Genomic DNA, 22,090 nt, shown 5'->3' with positions numbered 1-22,090 from the left:
CTGGATGATGCTGATGAAAAAACTATTTTCTAGTAACAGAGTAAATTTTCTTTCTTAAATAAAGGAAGATATTTTTAAGATGCTTATACCCTTTCAAAAATAGCCTTTTACCTGCACTTTGTAAGAATAAAAAAAATAATCAAATTTCAACAAACTGGTTATGCAAATCACTTGGGGACATCTTTCTCACCACCATTTAAACACATTATATAAATATGCAAAACATCCTATATAATACTAATATGTACAGGGTTATTTTTTTCTTACAATAAAATATTCTAACTTCAGTATTCAGAAGGCAACTATTACGAGAACTGGAGTAAAAAGTCTGAACTAAAAAAGATGAGGTAGTTCCCCTTCAATATGTGTCATAAAGAAAGAGAACTTAAAAGTTAAAAAATAACCTTAGAATTCTGAAATCATTTAAGTAAAAAAAATGTCACCGTGTTTTGCCATTTATGTTCATTTGCAAATTTCAATATAAAAATGTATTTGCAAATAATAAGCCAGGCATTGTTCAACTTCATATATACATAGCAGTTTTATATTCTTATATTTGATCACTCATATTACACCCTGACAATATTCTTTAAACTAATACTCCTTAAACAGAGAAATACCTGAACAGTAGACAAAGCAGGAGTCATTTATATAGCACAACATGAACCAAATAAAAGTTTTTAAAAAAATACTTCATGTTTTACTAACATTTTCTAAGGAAAAAAAAAAAAAACAACACACAAAATACTATTAAAATCTTCCAATTTTACTAATAAACAGTTTAGAAAATGTGTCATAATGTATTCACTATAAATGATATTAAAGTTTGATGTTACTATCCAGTCTATGTCTGACTTACATTTGGCGTTTAATATACTCTTTAAGCAATGCTTCTTCCACAGGATACACTTGTACACCTGTACCATCATCATAGTAATACATCATACTGGTATTAAGTTCTGTTTGAAATGGCTGATCAGTCCTTTCACCGTGTTCTCGATAACCATATGAATAATCGAAGTTCACTTGATGTGAGTAAAGAAAAATAAAGGTGATTACAAATTTTTTTTTTAAAAAAAAGAGAAACAGTCACCATAAAGAAAAATCCAAAGTGAAGTATTTCAAGGAATAACAAATATAAAACCATCTTTATTATCAGACCAAAAGGAATGAGTTAAAACATTATATGGGATAGTAGGGAAAAGAGGGCTTGCACACTTTTTTCAAACTCCAACTAATTTAACAAAATAAAAATACATGTCCTACATCGAGGATTTCCTCTGCCCCGTCCTCTTCCCCGTCCTCGGCCTCTTCCTCGACCTCTAAAGGAACCTCGGACATTACCACCCTCACTTCTCACACTGGAAACGTCATCTTGATCGTCTCTCTTTTCTCTATCACGCCTCCAACCTTTTAAAAACAAAAATATTTTTATAATTCCAATTTGCAATGGTGAAAAATGTGATTATTTTTAAGAAAACATGGTAACTACCCCTCCCCACCTTGTAACTAGTTACTAGAAACCAGGCATTCTTCAGATAGACAGAAATTTAAAAGATCTCATAGGAATTTATCAAAATATCCCTAGCATAAAAGACGGCCCATAAAAATACTGACATATACAGAAGACATTCTTAATAAGCAAAAAACACACTAAAAAGATAGAGGTCCTTTGTCAAGATGATACTGTTGAAGATTCAGTAAGTTCCAACACTAGTGAGTTTGCATTATATAAAACTTAAAAAAAACAAACTTTTCACAAAATGTTTAAGGAAAGGTTGTCTCAATTTAAGTAAAAGACATTCTTTTTAAAGAAAAAAGGAAATGAGGGGCGCCTGGGTGGCTCAGTCATTAAGCGGCTGCCTTTGGCTCAGGGTGTGATCCCAGAGTCCTGGGATAGAGCCCCACATTAGGCTTCTCCGCTGGGAGCCTGCTTCTTCCTCTCCCACTCCCCCTGCTTGTGTTCCCTCTCTCGCTGCCTATCTCTCGCTATCAAATAAATTTAAAAAAAAAGAAAGAAAGAAAGAAAAAAGGAAATGAAAACACAAAACAAACTAGAAGAGGGGCACCTGGGTGGCTTAGTGGATTAAGCGTGTGCCTTTGACTCAGGTCATGATCTCAGGGTCCTGGGATACAGCACCACCACCCCCACCCCCACCCGCAACCCCCAGCGCTGGGCTCCCTGCCCAGCCAAGAGTTGGCCTGTCCCCCTCCTCCCGCTCATGATTTCTCTTCTCTATTTCTCTCTCAAATAAATAAAATCTTAAAAAAAAAAAAACCTAGAAGATATCTTCAGTACAATATAGGAATTATATCCAGAATACATATAGAATGCATTAGTGCACATGTACTGTATACACACACAGTAACTCAATGGGAAAAAATTGCTAAAACGCAAACAGGAAAAGCAAATGGACCATAAATACAGAAAGTAGCATTCAGCCTCATTGGTCATGAGAAATGCAAATTAAGACAGAGTATTTGATCTACCCCAGGCTGACAAAATTTTAAGATCCTATAATTCCAAACACTGACCAAGACAGAAAAAGGTAGAACAAAGCCAGGCACATCAACTTTGAAAAACAATTTGGAATAATCAAATAAATTCAAAGGTACATATATATATCCTAGAGACCATGGTTTTTCAAACCTTGGCACTACTGACATTTCGAGCCAGATAGCTCTCTAGTATAGGGGGGCTGGAGGATGTTTAGCATCATCCATGACCTCTACCCACTAGAAGCCAGTAGCAGGCACTCACCCCCTCCAGCCCCCAGTTGTGGAAAAATAGTAGTATCTCCAGACAAAGCCAAATGCCCCCTTCGGAGTAGGGGAAAACCACTTCCATTGAGAATCACTGCCCTAGATGCTACAATTCCACCTTAATGCGTATCTTAACATACTCTTTTTCTTTTTTTTTTTTTTAATAATTTTTTATTATGTTATGTTAGTCACCATACAGTATATCCTTAGTTTTTGATGTAGTGTTCCATGATTCATTATTTGCATATAACACCCAGTGCTCCATGCGATATATGCCCTCCTTAATACCCATCACCGGCCTATCCCAATCCCCCACTCCCCTCCCCTGTGAAGCCCTCAGTTGTCTTTTTCAAACACGTCTGCCTCATCCCACAGGAAGCCTTACTGTATGTTACACCCTAGAACACACAAAACTTTTTTTTTATAATTTAAACACTATTGTGGGGGGCACCTGGGTGGCTCAGTCAGTTGGGTGTCTGCCTTCGGCTCGGGTCATGATCTCTGGGTCCTGGGATGAAGCCCCGCACTGGGCTTCCTGCTCAGCAGGAAGTCTGCCTCTCTCTCTCCCCCTTTGCCCCTGCCCACTGCTAATTCTCTCAAACAAATAAATAAAACCTTAAAAAAAAAAACCCTCACAATTGTCATGAAAAATATATTTTGAGTGAAGTACTCTAGAATCTATCAATTTTTTGAAAAACCTGATCATGACCCAGTACACCAATTTCATCATGCACTCATGGGCTGCAGTCTGAAGAAATTACCCCAAAGAACCTCTTGGACATCTTTACTGGCAAACATACATAAAAATGTACACGGCAGCACTTTAATTTCAAAAAACTGAAATAATCCAAAGGTCTACCAACAACAGATTTTATCAAATAGTGAAATACCCTTTGGCAAGGAAAAGGACTCACAGCAACACACCAACATGCATGAATCTAAGAAAATTAGACTAAAGTGAAAAAAATCAGTGCCAAAGAATATGTTAATGCAGTCATACTGAATGCCCGTTTCATGTAAAAACTACTCAAAAAACAAACATTCAGGCCTTTGTTTCTGAGAAGAGAAGCAATGGATGAAACTGCAGGGGCACACAGGGAAATTCAAAAGTAATGGTAATCACATTTCTAAACCTGGTGCTCAGTTCCCAGTTGATTATATTGTTGTTCTTTAAAACCCTCACGTTTTCTTATATGCCCAATATTTATTAAGAAAAAATGTTAATTCTGAATATATATTACTTCTTTAACATTAAAGTGATATATTTGAGAAACAACGATACAAAGGCAAAATGTCTGTTTTTCAGTAGACAAGTTTCATAATTTTAAAGTCATATTTTGTGGGTAGCTGAGTAAATATAACTAGATTTCAGATGATATTAGGAAATTACTGTTGATTTTCCTAGATGCTGCTTTTTTTTTGGACATCAGTGCTGAAGTGTCATGATTGTCTGCAAGTTACTTTCAAATAATTCAATAGATAGGTGAGTTAAATATAGCAAAATTACTAAATCTAGGTGGTGGTTAGGTATTCACTGTACAATTCTTTCAACTTTTGGTGTGTTTAAAGTTTTTCATAATATAAGTGGAAACTTTTAAGTGGTAGGTAGTATTAGTTTTTAAAATTTTCTTAAGCCTTCTCAAACCATTCACAGGACAACATGCATGCTTTGGAAATTATCAGACTAGAAAAAAAATTATCAGACTAGAAAAAAAAATTATCAGACTTAAGATTTCAGCAGAGACCTATAAAACCAAATGCTCATCTAACTGTTGCCGCATATCCTCCTACTGTCCTCCTGTTTTCTGAAATGTGAGAAATCCTGTTGAAATACTATATCGGGGGAATGATCTTTAAGTTGTAACATTAAATGTGAATGTATTTTATACATGTATAATTTACAGCTCAGTAAAGTTGATTTTTTTAAAAAAGAGCCAGAAACTACCCATAAGAGGCTCCCACTAGCCAAATCTGGGACAATCTGAACATTAAACTAAAAAATCATGGTAATGGATTATAATCCACCAAAAAAATAAGCCATAAGTCCACATTGATAATAAGGGAATTTGTTCCTTATAGTAGAGTGCCAACTAATAAATACAGAAGTAATGATACAGCAAGAAAAATCAGCATTTGCAATGATGATGATAAATTTAATTCAATCAGGCAAGAATCATCAAGGGAAACTAAAGCTCATATGAAAAGTCTGATGAAAAACTGGGTATTTCCAAAATTTCAAAGTCTCTCTCACAAATTACATATCAATTATAAAGAAGAAAAAACTATCTCTAAAATAAAGAAACCTGGAGCATACTATCTTAACCAAGTGCTCAAAGTTAATTAATATCAGCAATAAGATAAACCAAGATCATGTGCATTTCCATGCATTGAGAAGAAAACCATTTAACTTCTGCAGTATTCCTGCCAAAAACTGATAACCCAAATCTAATCATAAGGAAACACCAGAAAATCCAAAGTGAGATATCTACCACCTAACTGTTTCAAAGTCTTCAGAAAAAAAAAACCGAAAACAAAACAATGTCATCAAAGACAAAAGCAGAACTGTTCCAGATTAATGGAGACTAAACAGAACAGACAACTAAAAGCAATGTGTGATCTCAGGTTAGATCCTGGAAAGGAGGGAGAAAAAAAACTGAAAAGGACATTATGGGGAAAATCTGCCTATGGACAGCATTACTGTTCTCAGGATATATACTCTGAAGGTATTTAATGCTAAAAGGGGCACAATGTCTGCAACTTATTCTCAAATAGTTTATACTATACAGTCTTAAAATTATGAACATTAACACTAAGTTCTTTAGTGTCATTCTTCTCTTAGAATGTAACTTACTTCGTGTATCATTTCTCCTATTATTATGTGATGATTTATTTGCTTCAGGTTGATATCTTGAGCTGTTCCGGGATCCTGGTCTTTCTTGACTGTCTGGTCTTACATCATCTAAGTGGAGTGGTACCCACTTGTGCTTATTAGCTTGAAGAAAACCAAATAAAATCATTTAATGACACTGTACAATTTTCATTAAAGCTTTGCAATTCTGAAAGGACGCTAAATTTTAATCAAATGGGAGACTTAGTTTGTCCTTAAAGGTTCTTGTAGAGAACCAAAATAATTTTCTTTTTACAGAGCTCCTTATAAACTTACCTGTGCAACTATTTCTAAAATTCATGTGAAAAGCCAGTTGATGGAATATCATTGGTATTCTTTTACTTTCAAGCAAAATGCTCACTCTTAATTCTGATGAATAAGCAGTACATGTAAAAACACTACTCCTAATACCTGACTCTTTCACTTTAGAATGGGGTATATCTGATAAGACATTATAAGGCACACACTGAAAAATATTGGCTAATGATTCAAAACACTTTTAGTTTCAAGTCATTGTCCAAAATATTGGTTTATCTAGCATTACTAATAATGAAAGAGGTTTCTCAAAATTAGAGTACAAAATTTGTCTAACTGCATTTGAGAAATCTTTTTATAGCTACTACACACCTTCCTAACTTAAGAGATACAGCAATTTAACTTCTCTGGTTGACTAAATGATAGAGTAATTGTTATACTATAATGAAATTCTGAAGATTACTTAATTTGTGGAATCCACAGTTAAGGTTTCAAAATATTTAGTCTTCTACTCAATATATATTTTTGACTAAAACAGCAGGACTCAGGCATAAAGGAAAAAAAACCACCAAGGTAATTAAGGAAAAGGGAATTATCAGTATGCAACTACAATGCTGATTTCCTATAAATCCTGCAAACTACTCACAGATGAGGAAAAGAATATGAAAGAATCTTAAAAAAACCTCTTTAAATTCTGTACTATAAATTCTATCAGTGAGATTCTCTGGTATTAAACAAGTTCTTCTTTAAAGGACAAAAAAAAGGGTGCTCTAAGGACAGTCAACTCATAATTCCTGTATGAATTTATCTATAAAAACCTGGATTTTAGTGTTGGCTGATAAGTTTTAATTGAAGCAATTAACACAGAAGACAAATTTTAAAGCAGGATGACAGACCTATCATCTCTATTACTTCTAGACAGTCAAAAAAGACTTATGTATCTAAGTAGCATGAAAAAGGTAAGTGATAAAAATGTTTAAGAAATGGGGAAATTTTTTCCTAACAACCACATGGTTTTCCTGTTGCCAACCACTTTTGAGCAATTAGCCTTGGCTCATTGTATCAAGTGAGCCTAATATGCTTACTGCAGCTAAGGATTAGATATTCATTAAAAAAAAAATTCAAATAAGTGCTCAATATACAGTAGATTGTTAGTTCCATTATTAAAGAAGTTGGCTGGAAACTACACCTCATTATAAAATGTCCCCTCCCATGCCACTTCACTTCCATGAATTAAAATGCTTTAATGGCTTCCCATAGCACTCAAAATAAAATTCTAATTCCACACTACCAAAGCCCTGTACAATGCAGACCTTCCTTACCTCTCCCATAGCATCTACTGTCACTTTTCCCAATGTTCACCTTGTCGCAGCTACTGACCTTCCAACAGTTTAAAGAACTTTTCTGCCTAAAGGCCCCTGAAGACACTTGAACCTAGGCTCAGAACACTGAATGAGTATATGCTTTTACAAAGCAGTTAAATCATAATCTGTCCCTAGACACATGAAAAGTTGTGTAAAAAATATGGAAAAGGATACAAAGACTATTTTTTCCTCAAAGGGTAATTTAATGGGGAAATGCTATGACAAAAAAAAGTTGACCAAAATTGTTCTCACTTTTCTCTTAGAAAAACATTTTCTCAGAACTCCCTGACAGGGGCACCTGGGTGGCTCAGTCATTAAGCATCTGCCTTTGGCTCAGGTCATGATCCCAGGGTCCTGAAATCGAGCCCCACATCAGGCTCCCTGCTCAGTGAGCCTGCTTCTCCCTCTCCCTCTGCCTAATGCTCCCCCTGCTATACTCTCTGTCAAATAAATAAATAAAATCTTTAACACCCCCCCCAAAAAAACCTCCCTAAAAAACAGGGAGCAGTTCCAATAGATTTAAAAAATAATTATCACACAACTTTTCAAGAATATATCTTTAAAAAAATGCATATATATATATATATATATATATACACACACACACACACACCTATCTCTGTAAGTGCAACTTCATTATATGCTTACATAGAGTACAAGTCAAGGACAAAAGAGGAAAGCCTCATGGTTCAAGAATGTTACAAAAGCCAATCAGTTACCACTGCAGATGGTATCCTGAAGAAATCCAAAATACCCACTGGTGACTACTAGGAATCAGCTGATTAAATGTAATTCATTACTACAACTTTCTTCAAAAAATTAAAATCAAAATGAAGATATAGTTAAATTAACCTCCTTTTCATTTATTACTTGGCTGAGCCTCATCCTCAGTGACATTTTCACCAGGACCATCTAACCAAGACATGGAAACAACCTAAGTATCCACTGATAGATGAATGGATAAAGAAAATATGATGTATAAATATACAATGGAATAATATTCAGTCATGAGAAAGAAGGAAATCCTCCCATTTGCAACACAACTAAGTGAAATAAGTTAAAAAGATAAATACAGTATGATCTGAATTACATGTAGATTCTAAAAAGGCTGAATTCACAGTAACCAAGAACAGATGGTGGTTGCCAGGAGTGGGGGAAATGAGTGAAGGTGGTCAAAAGATACAAGCTTCCAGTTATAAGACAAATAAGTTCTGGAGATGTAATAAACAGCGTTGTGACTATAGTTATCAATACTGTACTATTTTTGAAAGTTGCTGAAACTAGATCTTAAAAGTTCTCATCTTTAAAAAAAATTGTGACTGGGAGGTAATAGATATTAACTAAAATTGTGGAAATCACTTCACTATACACACACACACACACACACATACACACATCAAACCATTGTGTTGTGTACCTTAAACTACACAATGTTATGTATCCATTATATCTCAATAAAACTGCTAGAAAAAATGAAATTATAGATGAACTGACCTCTCTTTCGTTGATTACTCGACTGAGTCTCATCCTCACTGGCATTTTCACCAGGACCATCCAATTTTGTTTCCCGGCTTTCTTTGCTCTCACTGTTAATTCTCTTTTCAATCTTCTCTTCTCGTTCTTTTCTGTTTTGTGGTTTCTTATTTCCTTGGCTGATGACACTCTGACAGTGCAAAAAGTTTTTCTGAATAAAATAATTTCCATGAACATTTTCACTAATATATCCAAAAATTTGTGGTTAGTCAACCTTTTCTAAATATTGTAAAACAAATGACAACTTTTAGCAAAAATAAAAAAACTACTTTTCAAAAAATACTGTTAAAAGTCAAGATTGGGAGAAAATATTTGCTCAGTATTTGATAAAGCACTTGGATCCAAAATCTATAATGATCTCTCAAAATACAGTAATAAGAAAACAACTCAATTTTTTAAAAAAATGGGCTACAACTGAACAGACACTTCAACAAAAACATATGCCAATAGCAAATGTAAATGGAAAGGTGCTGGCACCATTAGTCAAGAGAAATGCCAATTAAAACTACAATGTGATACCACCACATACCCGATACAAGTAGATTAAAAGACTGACTATATCGAATATTAGTGAAGATGTGACACAACTACAATTTTCATACACTGTTGGTGGGAATGAAGTTTGGTAGTTTCTGAAAAAGCTAAACAAGTAGCTACCACACAATCCAGCCATTCTCTTCCTAGGTATTTACCCAAGAAAAATGACATAATATATCCATGCAAAATTTTGTACACAAGTGTTTATATAGCAGCTTTATTTTTAACAGCCAAAAACTGGAATCAATACAAATGTCCATCCATAGATGACCAAACATTCCATTCATAAAATGAAATACTACTCAGCAATAAGAAGGAATGAACTAATACACATAACTGACATAAATAAATCTCAAAATAATTAAGCTAAGGGAAAGCCAGGGGAAAAAAGTCATACTGTAGGACTCCACTTACATAAAATTGTAAGAAATGCAAATTAACTATAAGTGACACAAAGCATATCAGTGGTTGCCTGGGTTGATGGGGGGAATATGACAGGGAGATTATAAAGGAGTGTGAAGAAGCTTCTGAGGTAATGGTCCATTATCTTGATTTTGGTGGTGGTTTCACAGGTATATGTATAGGTCAAAACCTAGCAAACTATATACTGCACATGCAGTTTATGATGTTATTTACACACTAATTAAGCTGTTTAAATCAATATATATCCACAACTACAAACCAATAGTGCACAAATTACAAATAGCAAAGTGTAGTATCAAATGAAAACATGTAACCAGATAACCATATATGCTACCGCTCCTCTAAAAAGCCCCTTGATGTCTGGGGCGCATGGGTGGCTCAGTTGGTTAAGTGTCTGCCTTTGGTTCAGGTCATGATCCCAGAGTCCTGGGATCAAGCCCCATGTCGGGCTCCCTGCTCAGTGGGGAGTCTGCTCCTTATCTCTCTCTCACTCATTCTCTCTCTTAAATAAATAAAATCTTTAAAAAAATAAATAAAAAGCCCCTTGACAGAATATCTCAGAAGCATCTTTCAGTTTCTTTCATAGTTTAAATTAAAAATTGGGGCACCTGGGTGGCTCAGTCGGTTAAGCGTCTGCCTTCGGCTCAGGTCATGATCTTGGGATCCTGGGATGGAGCCCCAGTCGGGCTCCCTGCTCAGTGGGGAGTCTGCTTCTCTCTTTGCCTTTCCCCTTCCACCCTGCTTGTGCCTCCCACCTCTCTCAAATAAAATCTTTTTAAAAAAATAATTAATTAAAAATCCATTCATTAAACATTTCTTGATTTGATTTGCTATATAAATCCGTGTGTGTGTGTGTATAATCAGCACTTCAATACATACTGAAAAGATTATACATCAAAAAAATATAGCAAATTATGAAATAAAATGGGCTTCAATTTAGACTCATTAACAATTAATCTCTTTTGGGGCACCTGGGTGGCTCAAACTGTTGAGTACCAGGACTCTTGATTTCAGCTAAGATCGGGGTCATGGGATGGAGAGCACCACCTCGGGCTCTGAGCTCAGCAGAGAGTCCGCTTGAGATTCTCTCTCTTCCTCTCCCTCTATTCCTCCCTCACGCCCATGCATGGGCATTCTCTATCTCTCTCAAATAATTAAATCTTTTTTAAAAAATTTTAATCTCTTTAATTATAGATATTACATGAAGATAACAGCATGGTAACCACCCCTTCCAAATATAAGATTACCTCCTAAGAATACAATGAGATGAAAATGTGATGAATAAAATCAGGTATCTGAAAAATGGATTAGACTATAAAAGGGATAGCTGCTAAGTTTTCAGCACTTTATTAATGTAATTCTCTAAATGTGAAATAAAATAAATTTTGCATGTTGAAATGAGAATATTTTCCCTTTACTAAGAAAAAGCCTTAAAACAATACTCACTCCAGTGTTCACTAATTCACTTGGTGTTGGCCAATTCGCCATATCGCTGAAATCACTAGCCTAAGAAGTAATAAATAAGTGTTATATCTGCAAATTAGAAATCTTAAGTAGAAAAAATATTTTCTAAAAGTGAAAGCAACTTTAAAAATCACCTACAAACAATTATATGCAGGCATTTGCCAAATTAATTCAAAAACCTCTCCAAACAACAGAACACTGAAATATAATAATGCTTGGGTCTTATGATCTAACGTCTAGCACTATTTAATGACACTAAATTGATTTACATAGGATAACAGAATAAATTAATATACATAGGATCTGGACAAAAGCTACAATTCTCTAGTATATTAACTTTAACCTAACATCAATGATACAACTAGAAGAAAAGTACACAATATTCTAATAAGAGTTTCTAAAATACCAATTTTCAAAATCAACATAGCTAAGAAGAATATAGCTAAAAACATACCTTGTTGGATTTCTTTGTCTTGGGTTTTCCTGCTTTTATAATTTTGGGGGAACTGAGCTCTAAAAAAAAAAAAAAAAGAAAGAAAGAAAGAAAAAGAAAAGAAAAAAAAGAAAAACATAGAATTAGTTTTTTCGGGTTTTTTTAGGTTTTACAATTAATTCAATATATTTAACAATTTTAATTTTACAATTAATTCAATATATTTAACAAAATAACTATTATATGAATTTCAGTAAGCCAGTGTCGTCATTTCCAACAAAATCCAAAGTTCTGAAACTCAAATTCTTAACAAGAAGTCAACTACAGTTCAAACAGATTCAAACTGGTATTCACAAATCAAAAGTGAGAAATAATCAGTTTACTTAAACTGACAGACCAATCCTTTTTCTGACAGAATACATGAAAAAATTAGAAACATAACACATTTTAATACAGTAAAGTCAGTAACATTTCCCAAAGGGATACATTTTTCTATATAATTCATACACTGACTTTCATCCAGGACTATCCAAAAATAAATCAGAAGACTTCAAACTCTTTGTCCTTGAAAACAAACAAGTTTAACAACCACAACAGGTTGTATACAGATGAAGTCATAAAAACAATAAGTTTATACAAGACTATCATAGTATCACCACTTGTCCCATCTTGAATAAGACAGTGGTTGACAATAAAATAGATAAAGAGACAAAGAGAGACTGACTCTCTCTCTAAATGAAACTTTACACTATCTTCTAGTTTGGTTCATTACTTAGCAAGATGATCAGATGGTGTATCACCTACCTAAACGTGATCTAAAGTAAATATTGAAAAGCAGAATTGGGATCTGTATCTATAGAAAAACATAATAATCCAGCAAAACATGAACCCAAAAAATCACAGCAATGACCAATTCATAGAATAAAGCAATCTTTGAGTTAAAACTCAGAAGCAAATATTAAAAAGACATAGAGAACTTATCAGAGGAAGAGGGATGAAGGATTAAGATGTCACCAGGGATGGACATAAAAGAATCTTGAATATTATAGTAATTCTATTCCTGAAGCGAAATAACGAGTACACAGGTATTTCTTTTATTCTTCTTTATACTTTAAGTATGCATATATATGTGTATACATGTATAATGTGTAAGAATAAAACATTTCATTAAGAAAAATCAGATTAAAAAATATGGGTAAACAGGACAAAAAATGGGGACAGGAAAAAAAATCTCATTTAATAAAGAACAGTATTTGCCTGAACATTATCTAGAATTTGACTGAAGCATGTTCTATATATACTATGTATATTTTATGAAAGTTATACAATATAGAACATTTGGAGGACTTTCCCCTCAAAGTGGAAAACATGTCCCAAAATAATGCTAAGTAAGTTAAGTGCCTGTTAGTTACAAAATAAAGCCTCATACAAAATATTTGATGAAATGGAAAATAATAAGGAAGAGGGCACCCAAGCAGATTTTACTTAGATTTATTACAAATCAATTAGACATTAATAATCACAAAATTAAGGTCAGAAACTAAAGATAAAAAATTATTCTGACCACATAAAAATAAACTTTTTAACTTCATTACTAAATGACACAATTAAGTTATTAACAAAATTTTTAAAGATACTTGACCATGAAAAAAATTAATAATCTATTGATTTAAAAACCAATACAGTTCCATACTCCACTCAGACATTGATTATAACCTCTAGCTAAACATGAAGAAAAAGTTGGGGAGGAGTATTTATTTCTTTGCACATTTAAAAATTTTAAAAAGGAAGAGATTTTGATTTTAGCAAATTCTTTTGGACTCAAAATTTTGAATTTTTCTTTAAACTTTAATCTCTCAACTTTAATTCCTCCTCAGGAAATTTACATTTAACTCTGAGGCATCAATAACGCTGACATTTTAATGGAGTACCTTTATGTACACACGGTAACAAGGATGTTTATGTACATGTTATCAATATAATAATTTAATCTCATCACAGAGTACCTGACAAACTATGCTGGCCAAGGTGGTTGGATACTCTAGAATACAAACAGTGATTTCTTAACACTTGTTATTAAATGGTCCTTAAGAGTTAATTTACTTTTCTAAGAGGAAGACTTTCCCAGAACATTCCTGTTTCCAAATCCTAATTCCTCCCATGGAAACAATTAAGTTTCCTGATTAATGAGTTTAGGAAAAAAACTGAACCTACGAAGCCAGCATCTTTTCCTCTTTTTCCTTTGGGGGATAGCTGTCCACAAAAAGCAAGCATTGTGGGCTGCTTTTTCATGCGTGTCATCTTCAGAGGGACAGCCTCCTCAACCATATAGGAGAACGTGCCGCAACTGCACATGCAACACCAACCATGTGGACACATTTGTCTAATTCCAAGTTCAACATAAAGAACTCCTGTGTGCTGCTCACTTAGACCACATCATCAACGCAGACTTTTTCATTTTAAAGGATAATAGTAAGCTGGGAACCTGGATGGCTCAGTTGGTTAAGCTTCTGCCTTCCACTCAGGTCATGATCCCAGAATCGTGGGATGGAATCCCGCACTGGGCTCCATGCTCAGCAGGGAGTCTGCTTCTTCCTCTGCCCCTCCCCCCTGCTCATGATCTCTCTCACACTCTCTCTCTCACAGAAGTAAATAACATCTTTAAAAAAATAAATGAATGAATAAAAGGATGATAGTAAGCTGTAAAAATAAATAAGTAAATAAAAGGTTTTTTAAAATCTGAGAGTCACTAAATTCTACTCCTGAAATTAATATTATACTATGTTAACTAAAATTTAACTTAAAACAATAAAAAAAAAAATCTAAGTAAAAGATGAACAGATGATTTTAAAAAGAAATACAGGGGGCTAGGGCAAAATAGGTAAGGGGGGGAGAGAGATACAAGCTTGTAGTTATGGAATGAATACATCATGGGAAAAGGCATAGTATGAGAGGAATATAGTCAATGATACTGTAACAGTGATGTAAAAGGGACAAATGATAGTATAATGTATAAACTTGTCAAATCACTAAGTTGAAACTAATGTAGCATCGTGTCAACTATACTCAAAATATAATTAAATAAAAACAAATGAACATGAAATGGTATTCAATTATACTAATAAAGAAATGTAAACTAAAACAAAACACTTTTTACCCATCATATTGACAAAAAAGAAAAAGAGAATGCCAAGTGTTGGCCAGCCTATACAGAAATGGACATTTTGCAGGGCACGTGGATGGCTCAGTTGGCTAAGCATCTGCCTTCCACTCACGTCATGATCCCAAGGTCCTGGGATCGAGTCCTGCACTGGGGGCTCCATGCTCAGCAGGGAGCCTTCATCTCCTTCTCCCTCTATCCCTCCCCTTGCTTGTGCTTGCTCTCTATCAAATAAATAACATCTTTAAAAAAAAAAAGAAAGAAAGAAAGAAATGGTCATTTCTCTCATGCTGTTAGTAATAGTGTAAAGTAGTATACTCTCTCCAGGGTAATCTGTCATTTAAAATCTATGTACCTCTTAATAAAACAATTCCAATTCTGGGAAATTACCTGGAAAGAAAGACAAGGTACAAAGATGTCTGTATGAAATGAAAGAAGCCTACCAGGTTTTAAAAGTATTTTATATACATATAGAACAGGTAAAACAAGCCTAAGAAAAGTAATTTTAACTAAGAGTTTCCTGTTTTAACTAAAATGGAGGAAATTGCTTTGCATGTTTTTAGAGAAAACGTAATATTGAAAAAGCAAGCCAGCCTAGAAAATTAAAAAAAAAAAAAATGTATAAATTTTTTCCAAACAGATTAAATGTAAAAAAAGCTGCTAGTAGCTTCAAATACATGTATAAATATACATGAACAGTGTGTGATCTTCATCTCTATTTTTCACTATACTACTGCAACTTTTTGAGTAATATTCCAGCACCTTAAACTGTTATTCTTTAACTCTGGGAATCTACAAGCTATAACCTATAATTCTAAATTGATAAGGAAAACAATCCATTTCAAGGGCTTGGTCACAGAAAACAAAAACTGCAACACTATTACCTAGTGAGGTAGATGCAACATCCTTAATTGTTAACAGTGATTTATTGTGCATCATTAGGACTGAAATCCCTTGTTATTCAAACTGTGATATGTGAATCAGCGTCACTGACATCATCTGGGAACTTACTAAAAATACAAAATATCAAGTCCTACAGAATCAGAGCTGCATTTGAACAAGACCCATAGTGGATTCCTAAGCAAATTAAAATTTGAGAGTCATTAATATAATCTGTTCTTTAAAGACTGACTCTGGCTAACCCCATAAGAAAGACATCTGTTACAGCATGACTGCATTTAATCATAATTTTAAAAAGATTTTTTTCAAATTAATAAAGTCCATACATTGAGTACCATTTAAAAGAAAGCTATTGTTGTGGACAATACACAGACATCAAGAAGACAGCCTTTGCCTCAAAGAACATTACAAACTAGAACAAGAGATAAAACATGTGAATATGTAAGTGCCCAGTACAAGCCACTTAGGGATAATTTCTGTAAGAGAGCTATGAACTATTAAAGGGAGAGCATCTCAGAGAGGCCAAGAAGACCACATACAAAGTTAGCATTTGACTTATTTTTCAGGGATAAAGAGAATTAAAACAAAGGGAAGGATAATGACCAAAACCTTAACATGCAAGAAAACCTAAGGCATTTATCCAAAACACAGGGTACATAGAAGGGAACATAAACAAAAAGCTAGAAAGGTAGGATAAGACCAGACACATTAGAGGTTCCCTCCCAATTTAAGTACTCTCTTCTCTTGTTAACAACTAATATACCAATGTGTAGGATATTTAAGTAGGTTTTTTTGCGGGGGGGGGGGGGGGGGATATTTTATTTATTTGACAGAGAGAGAGAGACAGCCAGTGAGAGAGGGAACACAAGCAGGGGGAGTGGGAGAGGAAGAAGCAGGCTCCCAGCAGAAGAGCCTGACATGGGGCTCGATCCCAGAACTCCAGCATCAAGCCCTGAGCAGAAGGAAGACGCTTAACAACTGAGCCACCCAAGCGCCCCCATAGCTATAATCTTTAGCAAAGTTTTAATTAAGAAAATGTGCTGAAAATTACCAATATTTCACATAATTTTATATTTAAGGGAGAAAGTAGTAAAATGCCGTTTTGCTACAGTGAGTGCTTTAAAAAACATTTTAAAAACTATTTAATTCTCGTACTCTATAAGTGGGAGTATTGCTCTGTACAGTCACTTTAGAGAGTAATCTGTCAACTAACAAATACCCTGTGACCTAACAATTCCAATTCTCATTATCTATCCTAGAGAAAGTGAGACATATATGCAAGAGGTATGTAACTTTTAAAGTAGGCTCCACCCTCAATGGTGGTGGGGGGGTTGAACTCACTACCCCAAGTTCTGACTGAGCCAGCCAGATGCCCCCAAACTCACTTATTGTAAAGACAAAAAATAAAAAGGGTCAATCAACTTTAAATGAAATGGAAGATGATATTATGTTCTAAATGCATATACAAAACACTATATTTGGAAGTAAGACCTAAAAGAATATTCAGTAAACAGGTAGCATGATTATCTCTTTTCTTGAAGGAGACATCAAAATTTCTGTTTTTACAAGGAGAATGTATTTATGTATCATTTATATAACTTACTTAAAATGTTTTTAGGGTAATAATAAGCTTATTTGAGGTTTCTGGGAAGCAGACATTAAGAAAAAGGAAAGTTGGTGAGGTCAGAGAAGACTAAAGATGAAAAAGATGGAAAAATCAGTATTTTTATATACCATGTTTGAGTAAAAGAACTGAAATTATATTAGAAAGCTTTTTTTTTCATATGCAGAATACAGCCATAGCCACAAGTAAGAAATTAATAAATCCCATACTGTGATTTTAATACAGGTCTCCAAAATAAATGTACTTTAAACAAGGTTAGGACAGATTGGGGGACAATCCTTTCTGGTCTCCTGACTGAATTCAAAACTGCTGTGACACTATTCTAGGCCTCTTGGATGAACCAGGCTTTGGTTGAAAAGAAGCCTTATCTAGATTAAGAGAAACAGCAATACACAGGCCAAAACCATCCTAAAACTGGAATAAAGTGTCTCAGAAGGGCTGAAGAAGCAAAAATGATTCACTTGCAGTTCAATTAGAACTGCAGGTTCTAACAGAAAATTCATGATTATCTGTCCCAAAATAATCCTTTTCATTTCCTATAATGTTCCCATCTCTGATAATAAACTCTCTGGCAAAATTTTGTGGATGAAATCTCCACCTCATTAAGAGAGTGATAGTAGATCCAGGTTTGGCCAGGACAAGCATGGTTTAAGTCTGTTGTTTCAGCGTAATTAATATCCTTCTCTGGGCCTCTCTAGTATCCTGGTTTGTAGGATAAATTATACAGGCCCCCTACTAATAGATTATCGCTGGTTTGCACCTACTCTGAACCTTAAAGGTCCTCTGCTATATCACTGTTTTTAAAGTTGCAAATTTGCTTAGGAAAACAGGAAGCCAAGGCACCCCAGGTTATAGATGGCACTCTGGTATTGACTGGAAGAGATGAATTACACCCATTTCATTCATTTACAAGGCCCAGAAAAACTGCCAAAAGTTGACTAGCTAGTTAGTAACAATATCTGCATTTGAACCCAAGTCTCTCAGAACAGTGCATTTCTACACCATAATCTCTAAATTACCAACTACAAATAGAAGTTGTTGTAGCACAGCCAGTACTGGGGAGAGTTTTTAAGTTACTACACTACTCCAAGTAGTGAAGAATGGTATTCCCCTAAGCACAGAATGGATTCCAAGAACAGAAAGAACTGCCTACAGAGAGACATCAGCAAAATCGAAATTCCCATGAACCACAACATAGCTCAAGCACCACCTTGTTCTTAACCTTCAACAAAAATTAAGATCCCCAATGAAGGCACCTGAGGTTAATTAAACTGTTAAATACTTTTCAAAAGGACATTTCCAATTAAGATTCCTGAGTCTTACCTTGAAAGTTTTAAAAAGTGTCAAATTAACTTTACAATCAAAAAAGTTCATTTTTTGGTAGTTCACTGAATATAGATTATAATTGTGTGTAAGTCTAGAAGTAGGGAGGTTGGACAGCCCATTAAGGTTCATTAAGAGCTTTCTTTGTCTTTGCTAAATTTACGGAGATAACGCCTTAAGATTTTTGTTTCCTTCAGTTAGTGATAGTAGTAAACAAACAAATCTTTGCAGCTAGGAGAATGATGGTAATATTAAATTTAGAACAAATTTCTAAGTAATTTTTTCTGCAAGTGTCAAAATGTATCAAGAATGATGGGTATTACCATGTAAAAGCTAAAGAAATTAACACTTAACTCACTCTACTGGAGTTCCTCTGAAGAAATGTTAATATACCTGCAATATAATGTATTTATAACAATCACCTTACAGTTATACCACATCCTTTAATTCACTTGATCCTCACAACCCTGTAAACATGCTCACATCTTCCCCATTTTATTGTTAACCTTTAATTTTAAGAAAAGTGAAGATATGCAAGTAAGCAGCTGTAATTTCTATATAAAAAGTTCAATTAACTTACTAAAACGTAATTTAGAAAATAAAGCTAGGAGATACTACTTTGTTATTTAGTATTTCCATTTAAACTTAAAAAAAAAAAAAACTACAACCAAAATAAAGCACCCAGGGCCATTCCGTATTGGTCAGCTCTCAAATGCTGCGGCATACTCTAACCTCCTCTGAAGAGAAGGAGGGCTAACCGAATGTTAAGACTATAACCTTTACCTAATGTGCAATCCACTCTCACGTCAACTATCCTGTTCAATTATTTTCCACCACAATCATAATTCCAAGCATTTTGTTAGTAACTACAGTATAGTATCATTTTTAACATGACTATTTCTTGTTTCCAAACCAGATTTTCAGCTTATCAATTATTTCACAACGAAGAAAATTACAATCGCGCTTCCACTTATAAATCCCCTTGTTCCGACTTGCTTCACCCCCCCCCTTTTTTTTTACAAGTCCACGAAAACTCTTCTATAGGATGAACTGCACTATCTACCTAAAGTTAGCTTTCTCAAGTCACAACCACGTTGTGGGGGAAGGAGGGGGCAAAACTCAATGGAGGCCGCGCCAGCCGAGCGGCTCAGCTACGTTACTCCCGCAGTGCCCCCACCAGTCAAGGAGAACCCGAGGTCCCACCTCTTCCTGCCGCTCCCTTCCCAGATGTCCATTTATGTAAATAGGCAGAGTGAATGACACCTTGGAACAAAATACCTCCGACTGTCAGGGAAAGGAGGCCTGCCCCTCCCCCAGCCCCACGACAGCCTCTACAGCCAAGCGAATCACCTCCGCACATACCCTCCCAGTGCCCACCGCAAAAACCACAGACCTGCCTCCAGGGTTTCCAGTGGGGACGGCGCTGGTCCCGTCCCGGCAGGGGACAGGTGTTGGGGAGGCTTTTTGGTCCAGGGGTTCTCCTTAGGCGGCGGCGGCAGCTTTTCCTCAGGGCCGGTGGCCGCCTCATCCTCCAAGGCGTCCTCGGCCGGCGGGTCCCTCGGCAGCGGTGGCAGGGGTTCCCCGCTGAAGGGGCCCCCGGGCCCGCGCGCCTTGTGCGCCAGGTGCAGCGCCAGGGGTCTCACGGGCACGGCCGCCTGGGGCACACTGTGCCCCAGCACCAGGGCCGGCGACGGCTCTCCCCGCGCACCCGCGATGATGGCTGTCGCGGCCCTCTCTTCACTCGCCGCCTCCTTGCCCTCCCGTTCGGGCGGGGACAGCTGCTCGGCCTGCCGACTCGCCGTTACCAACAGCGACTCCTTCTCAGCAGCCACCGCGGGTAGCTCTCCCCGAGAGTGAGCGGCGGGCACCGCGGCGCGAGCAGACATCGTCCCCTTGCCCCAGCCACCCCAGCCGGGGGGGGGGGGCCTGGGGCCAGGGAGTCCGACTGCCCGTCTCTCCGCCGGGAAACCGACTGGCTCCGGCCTGGGGCAGAAAACCCGAAAGCCCGGCCGCCACTGCAGCCCGCGTCGGCCGACGCCGTGCAGCGCCCGGCGTGCCGCCCCTCCCCGCGTGGAACGGAGCGCTAACCGCCCGCCGGCCCAGCCCGCCTCACAGGCGCACGCCCCGAGCCAGCCAACAAGCGCCGGGAGCCGCAGCCCGGAGCCGCGAGCCCTCACCTGGCGCGGGCAGTGGCAGAGGCGCTGCAAGTAGGGGCTGGAGGACCTCTAGCGGAGTCAAGGAGGCGCGTGCCCCCACAGCCGGTAACTGCTCGAGGGGGCGGGGGCGGAGGCGGGGGCGTGGAAGGGGCGGTCCCAGAGGACGGGGTGGGGGCGGGGCCTCCCGGAGGAGCGTGACGTGGCTACTCACCCGCTCTTGCCCTAGCCAGGCCGCCGCCTGCGGTGATTGACTGACGAGCCGGTCTGGGTGCTGCCCGGCCTAAGCGCCGGCCCCGCCCCAGCGGCCAGCCGAGGGGGAGGGAGGGCGAACTGGACGATTCCGGCGCTCGCGGGCTACCGCAGCCCGGACTGCGGGAGCAGGGGCGGGGCGCTCACCGGGCCTCTGTGACTCGCAGCGCAATGGCTTGCGCTCTGCCTGGTGCGGGCGAGGGGCGGGGCGGCCTACGCACGTGGCGCCCGACGGGCGGGGGCGGTCGCTTTGCCCCAGGCCAGGACGCTAAATTGAGGAGGGGTTGTCTTTGCGGGCGACCCTGGGCCAGTTCCTTGCGGGCCAGGGTCCCGGAGGAGGTCTTTTGCTCTCTGTGTCAGTCGCTTTGCCCGATGAAAAAGTTTCCCCCTGAGGTTTTGGGGCACCTCGATCACTTGTAATCCTGAGCCACGTCCAGAATGGAAATTGTGTAAATTGTAGGTAACTGTTTATGAAACCTTTGCCCAGGCAATTGGTTTAGTGCACTTCCCGCCTTCATTTCCACCCTCGAATGAAATATTTTTAAAGTGCTCTTGAGTAAAACAAATGGTTAATGTTTCGGCAACTTGTTGTCGTTGTTGTTACATGTTCCTTTAATTTGTAGCGATAACACTTGTTTACAAATTAACCATGTTTCCCAGTATTTTCTCCTGGAATGGATATATGTTTAAAAGGTACAAATACGTTTTGACTAACTCCAGTAAGAGCTTTCTATTTGGCACTGAAATTAAGTGAGTGATAATATTGATTTCATGGGCGTGGATTTATAAGTTACTAAATGTTTATGTTCCTGTGCAGGGTCGCTGAAAATGGGTTTGACCCAATGAAAATGTTTTCACCGAGGGACACCCCCCAAAAAATATTCTGTGTCTGGCATTTGTATGCACTTGGCAGTGGGTCCCTCCTGGCTTCTTTTAGGGCTGCCAAACTAGGCAGAGAGCTTATACAGGACTCTTCTCCCAGAGGTCTCACTTCAATCACATTAAACCCTAGATAAATG

General features: G+C 37.3%; 1 protein-coding gene across 4 annotated transcripts in view; it reads right to left on the bottom strand.

Moving 5' to 3' along the window:
- LARP1B (La ribonucleoprotein 1B) overlaps positions 1-20,930 on the bottom strand; it is a 119,723-nt gene extending 98,793 nt beyond the window's left edge. For 2 of the 4 annotated variants that reach the window (XM_008699726.2, XM_008699727.2), the window contains exons 1-7: positions 20,060-20,926; positions 11,681-11,739; positions 11,209-11,268; positions 8,764-8,953; positions 5,615-5,755; positions 1,267-1,410; positions 860-1,025 (exon numbers count right to left, since the gene is read on the bottom strand). In XM_008699726.2, coding sequence (XP_008697948.2) covers positions 860-1,025; positions 1,267-1,410; positions 5,615-5,755; positions 8,764-8,953; positions 11,209-11,268; positions 11,681-11,739; positions 20,060-20,552 — 1,253 coding nt within the window. In that variant the 5' untranslated portion in view covers positions 20,553-20,926. Of the gene's footprint in view, positions 1-859; positions 1,026-1,266; positions 1,411-5,614; positions 5,756-8,763; positions 8,954-11,208; positions 11,269-11,680; positions 11,740-20,059 lie in introns of all 4 variants that reach the window. The other 2 variants (XM_008699725.2, XM_040626295.1) reach the window with 2 other exon arrangements.
- Positions 20,931-22,090: the final 1,160 nt, after the last annotated feature.

This window comes from Ursus maritimus, unplaced genomic scaffold (genome assembly GCF_017311325.1).
Source record: "Ursus maritimus isolate PB19 unplaced genomic scaffold, ASM1731132v1 scaffold_11, whole genome shotgun sequence".
Lineage (NCBI taxonomy): Eukaryota > Metazoa > Chordata > Mammalia > Carnivora > Ursidae > Ursus > Ursus maritimus.
Note: the sequence above shows the minus strand (reverse complement) of the source record. Positions and strands in the feature narration are given on the sequence as shown.